The 6,000-nt window shown below is 40.7% G+C and overlaps 1 protein-coding gene across 6 annotated transcripts in view; it reads left to right on the forward strand.

Annotated features, from left to right (window-relative positions):
* CBX5 (chromobox 5) overlaps positions 1-2,052 on the forward strand; it is a 32,458-nt gene extending 30,406 nt beyond the window's left edge. For 5 of the 6 annotated variants that reach the window (XM_081083806.1, XM_081083805.1, XM_081083810.1 and 2 more), the window contains one exon: positions 411-2,045. In XM_081083806.1, coding sequence (XP_080939932.1) covers positions 411-561 — 151 coding nt within the window. In that variant the 3' untranslated portion in view covers positions 562-2,045. Of the gene's footprint in view, positions 1-410 lie in introns of all 6 variants that reach the window. The other variant, XM_081083808.1, reaches the window with a different exon arrangement.
* The last annotated feature ends 3,948 nt before the right edge of the window (positions 2,053-6,000 follow it).

Genomic DNA, 6,000 nt, shown 5'->3' on the forward strand with positions numbered 1-6,000 from the left:
ACAAAGGGATGATTTTAAATCCTAGGCAGGCTGGCATGAAATTTCATCATGCTACTCAGAATGGCACACAATTTAAAACTTAGGAATTATTTATTTCTGGAATTTTCCATTTAATATTTGTGGACCACTGTTGACCTTGGGTAACCAACTGCAGAAAGTGAAACCACAAATAAGAGGTGGACTACCATCATTTAATTAATTTACTTAAATTTCTCCTTGAAAATACTGAATTAGACCCCAATAAATTTAATAAAAATTTTAAAAAGAAATTGTTGAACTGGTAGGCTTCTTCTCACTTTGAAATCAGGATGAAGAGGAAATCAAGTTAACTAAATACAGGAACCTATTTTTGGACAGACTCAATCTTACTTCCTCTTCTCTTAAGTCTCTTTCCTGTTCTTTCTCCCCAGGAAAGACACAGATGAAGCAGACCTGGTTCTTGCAAAAGAAGCTAATGTAAAATGTCCACAGATTGTGATAGCATTTTATGAAGAGAGACTGACGTGGCATGCATATCCTGAGGATGCGGAAAACAAAGAGAAAGAAACAGCAAAGAGCTAAAGAAGGGGGTGGTCTCTGTCATTGCTCTTTGTACATAATACATTCACCTCCCTGCCTCCTCTCCCTCCTACCTACCCCTTCTATCCTAAACACATTCATACAAAAATGTGCTTATCACTGTGCTCCACGGGAGAAATGTTGGTATTGGTTTTCTTGTAACATAACGGATGGTCTGATTCATGATTAGTGTCTCTCTGTGAAGACCAGGCATTTGCATACTGTGTGTAAAATTCCCACAATTTTTTCCTTTGCCCTGATCTCTTTCTTCTGCTCCCCTGTGACCTCAAGATGAGTTTTAACTTTTTAATCACCTGAGAGTCTTGATCTTTTCAGGGTTGGTCACTTTTAGATTTGGGGGATTTTGCTACAGTGATGGTAAAATTGGTTCTTAAAACATGTTGATGACCAGCTAGCCTTTGCTTGAGATCTTGGGATGGAAAAGATGTTACCCGTCTTTTTAAATAGCCGATAGCAACTGCCTACCTGTTGGGGCTTTCCCAACCTCATTCAGCTCTACCCAGGAGAATACAGGGTTTCTGGTGTGGTCTTCTGGGCCACCCTTTGTTGTTCATCTTCACCCATCCTCCCAGAGTAGCTCCATCCTTGGAGGACTTGAAATTTTACATTCACATTTGTCAAGGCACTCCTTTTAGCCCCAGGACTTGTGGCTTTGTTTCTTAGCAATCCCCAATTCTGCTTCTGTAAGTTGGTGTAGTCTGTCATAAAATGACAAGATTAATAACTGTGGAGCTTTTTAGCTATTAGGACATGAAGCTGACGGGGTAGAATACAGTTGTCTTTATTATTACATATGGTATATATGTATTGTTTCCTTCCGTTCCTCACATTTGGACTATATATTTATGTAGGTGTGAGTGACTGCCTGGTGCTTGCTTGTGCCAAGGTGCTAGGCACCCTCCAACCCTGCCAATGTCTGTGGCCTCCCAAAGCATTCCTGTTAACCAAAGAGGCTTCGAACCTGACCCTCACTTCTCAGTGGACACCAGTTTCCCCTGTACGCCATTATTTTCAGTGAGGAATTCTTGGAGGGGAGCCATTGGCAACACTATCAGTTTTAAATATTCATACTGTTTATAGTCATAAATGTCCTGCTTTGTTGACTCCTGGATTTGCCAAGAGTCCCCAGTGCTCTTCCTTTTTCCACCCTAAAACTCTGTATCTTTTTAAAAATGTGTTTCCATGGAAGACTATCACCTCAGAAGATGACAGGCCCTGGCATTAGCATGTTGACACAACCGTTTTCCTTTTAGCTTCCTCCTGTTTTGCCATTATATTGAGAGTTTATTTTTCTGATAACCTGTCTATCTGCTAAGAAATGCCCTACTTCTCTTTATTCTTTTTTTCTTTTGGGGGAGGGTGAGGCTAAAAATTCAAAACTAAAAATAAGGAGAAATAGTAGGGTTTTGAGCATCCTTGTCCTAGCCCAAAGCTGAGGGAATAAGAATAAATGCTTGAAATAGCCTTAACTCGAGTTCACCAGTCATCAAGGTTGTTTTTGTTGTTGCTTTGATTTTTAAAACATAGCTGGCAGGAGTATTCAACCATTTCTAGGTTATTTTGAGTAATGAGGGGAATGAATAGATTGCTTCTAGTCCACAGATGAACTGAGCTGAATAATATGCAAATCATATACCCATTCATAGCATTTGTTAACATTGCTTCCCTGCTTAGCTGTTGATTGAATTCTGTGTGCTTCTATAAATTATGTCAAAAATTATACTGCACAGTTGAAAAGACAGCTGTTGATGCAGTGACATGACAGACTGGAACCATGAAGATTTTGGTTTAAGTCATCCAGGAAAATCCTTCTGAATGGTATTGTGATTAGGTAAGAACTTACCCATATCTCAAGTAGGTAAGGGTTTTATCTCCATCTTCCTTTACTCTCTGAAGGAATTAAAGGCCTAGATCAAGTGCTAGGTAATTGACAGTTGTTACTACTAATCTGATGGGCATTCACAAGAAAGGGTGGTCAGGAAATTGATTTGTCATACTGATAATCGGGGATATCAATTAGGGTATATAAGCATAGGACTAGAGTGGGCCAGAGTCCCTGAGGAAGTGATCTGGGTCTCAGTTGGCAGGTGGAGAAAATGACTGCTTAACCATGTAGCCATTTATCAAAATCTGATTTTCTTTTAACAACCCCAGTATTATATTATACATTCAGTACCTTACTTTTTGCTCACCTTTTTCTGTCCACAGTTTATTGAATCAAGGTCTTAATACTGAGTGCCACCAAAACAACTTTTGTTCTCTCCCTCTCCTGCCTGTCCACAGCTGCTTCTATAGGAATAGGGAGCCAGAAGCCAGTACTGCTTTCAGCCCTCAGCAGAAAGGAAACCAGATGCCCTCCTAGGCCTCAAGCTTGTCTTAATGTTGAGAAGCTGTCCTGGCCCTTGGAGAATTGTACCCTCAAACAGAAACTTGTTTTCATGGGGTTTTCTCTTAGAAGAGTTAACAGCCATGGGCTAAGCACTCAAACATCTAGGTCTTAGATGCTCAGTATGTTTTTGCTGTGTTCTTTGAAAACATTTTTCTAATAATTTCTTTAGTGATCAACATTCAAGGATCTCTCTTTCACAGAATGGAGTAAAGCTTTGCCCAGCAGTCTACCAAGATTAATGTAGCCACTTTTCTGAGCTCTGGGCAGGACTGATACCCTCACATTAAGATCAACTGTTAGAAACATCAGCCCTGATGGTAGCACCCATTTTTAACCTGGAGAGAGGCAGGCAGTTTTTGTCTGCTCGGGAGCATTTGGACCTGTGGTGCTCTCGAACACAAAAGTCTGGATGGTCCTTGGCTGTCCCCCCCCAGCCATATCTGTGTGTTACCTTTTGTTTTTTCATGAAAGGTTGGTCTGCTCCCATAGCCTGGGCAGTTATTCTTAACTTTTTGTTCCTGTTCTGTAGCCACCCTGGCGTCCATTTACTTTCAATTTACTAGATCACATCATAGGGCCTTGGAGGAGGTGCTTGGGATTTTCTTCCTGTGATTTTGTTGGATCTGTGTTTAGGCCAGCTCACCTGACATACAGCGGGATCTGTTTTGGGTTGGAGAGTGATTGTCTTTGCCCTTAGGATCTGACATTACAGGCCTAAAGTGACATGAGAACCCCAGGAAGGGTTATGTCATTAGATTTAAAATGTAGAAGTTGTTTCTCACAAATTAGGTCAAAGGAAAAGCTTATTTTGCACCCATGACTCCATTCTTTAGGTTTAGATTTTTAGACTAAAAAGTTTTAGACTAAAAATTTAGTGTTGAGGTCTGTACCTTTGTAATCAGACCACCAAGCAAGCATACCTGTAGCAAAGCAGAAAAAGGAAAGGTCTGGACCCAGTATTCCAATTTCATGTTGGCTTTACCACTAATTGTGAAAGTTATGTTTTCAAAAACAGACTTTACCAAGCCATGCATCCAAGAGCATATGTTAAGAATTGGGTACCTCTACCCAATTAATAGTGGCAGATTTGTATTCAGCCATCCATATCCAGCTACACTAGTGTATATCAACATCCATTCAACATTTTTTGGCCCAGGGGATACAAAGTTCAAAAAGATGCACTTCCTGACTTCAAAGAACTGTCATACTGGTGTGGAGTAAACTGACTATTAATATTCAGTGTAATAAATGCTTTAAGTGGATACACATTTCTGATTTGGAGGCAGAGACGGCAGTTGATACAGTTTGTGGCCCTAAAGCAGGAGGCTAACAATTGGTTGACATGTGGAAAAGACCTGTGGCCTTGGATGAACTGAGTTAACTGGTCATAGATAGACCACAAGGGCTTGTTTTATTCCAGAAAATAAAAAGAACTGAAGGTTGGTTAGAAATGCTGCTATTACTGAGAGAGAACAACAGGTGGGTGGGGCTTGAGAACCCCAGATTTTGATCCCTAATATAGGCTCTTTGCCAAAGTCATGGTATAGTTAATCCTTATTGTGGAGAATACTGTGTTGCAGATCCAATTATGTGTTGCTATGTTATTGTGGGTTCTGTAACATTTATTCCTCATGGACATTTTATCAGTTTCTCACGCCTTTTTCACGTTCTCTTTTCTTTTGGAGGAATGAACATGAGGCTGGCTTTAAGCCTAAGACAGGGACATTTTTGACAGTGATGGGAGACTTACTGTACAGAAGGCGGGGGCACCTCTGTTGGCCCCTGGGCATCTGCTCCGGGCGGTGTGGTTTTATCCAGCACTGCGAGATGGTGATTTCTCAGCAGAGACTTGTCTCAGTTATGTGGAACCCCATGAACATACATATCCTGGGATTTTCTATTTAATCAGTTTGGGCGGGGCCTAGCCTCACTGAGTAACAATCTGACCTTGAGAAATTTTTTAGCTCCGACCACAAAAAAAGATATTTTTTTCTGCCTGGACGATTGAGAATTGGCTACTATTTAGAAGTCAGAATTCCCAAGAATTAGAATAACTCCTGGAAAACTAAAGTGAGAAGGTTTTTGGGATCGTTTCATAAAAACAATCTTAGTTTCTTTTTGCTTGCGCTGGATTTCTTAAATTTTAAACTACCTCATCTTGTCTTTCTAGAGTTACTTCGACTTGTCATTGCCTCTAACATGCTTGACTTTGGCTGTTTTTAAGATGGATTTCTTCCTATTCATTGGCAGCATGTTCTCTCGCCTTTCATCCCAATGCTCATTTCACTTAACATACTGTTTCTCAGAGAAATGTTTTAAAATCTTGGTTTATGGAAAGAAAGTGATTATCCAAATGCTATTTGTCTCAGATCAGTAGGAGAAGGAGTTAAAATAAGGCGGGGTTGGGCTGGGGGGAGGCGGGACAGAACTGCACTGGAGGCAGCCTACAAGGGAAGAGCCATTAATTAAGACAATTTCAAAGTCAACTGATTGTGATCATTAATGTCACAATAGATCAAAACCTAATTATCACAGCCTAGGTAAGAGCCATCAGTATTAATCAGAAAGTCTAATAGGAAACTATTATCAAGAAATTAGGTCAAATTGAATGCAATGAACTTTTAATCTTGCCATTCTGTGTTTGTGTGTGTGATGTCCCCTGGCATTGGCAGGTGTGACCCTCACAGTTGATCCGGGCCCCAGTGGCCAGTTTGTCACACTTTGAGGAGTTCCAAACACAGACTGTATCTGAACTGTCATTGCCACTGTTAATTGGTCTTGAACTTCATCCTTTGGACTTGGTGTGATCAGCAATCAATGAGAAAAGGTTTATATTTAGGTCTTGGAATGGTTGGTCCTTCCCGGAAGTAGAGTATCCCTGAATATATGCTGTGTGTGTTGATAAATCATTCTTTGGGCTTCTGATGTATGTAGGGTCTTGCTGCTCTGGCCACTGCAAGGAGGTATGGGTTTAGTATTTGATTCTAAGCCAAGGCAGGCTGTGGATTTAGTCTAACGCCCCACTCCCCCCT

This window comes from Myotis nattereri, assembly GCF_964212035.1.
Source record: "Myotis nattereri genome assembly, chromosome: 2".
In the NCBI taxonomy this organism is placed as follows: Eukaryota; Metazoa; Chordata; class Mammalia; order Chiroptera; family Vespertilionidae; genus Myotis; species Myotis nattereri.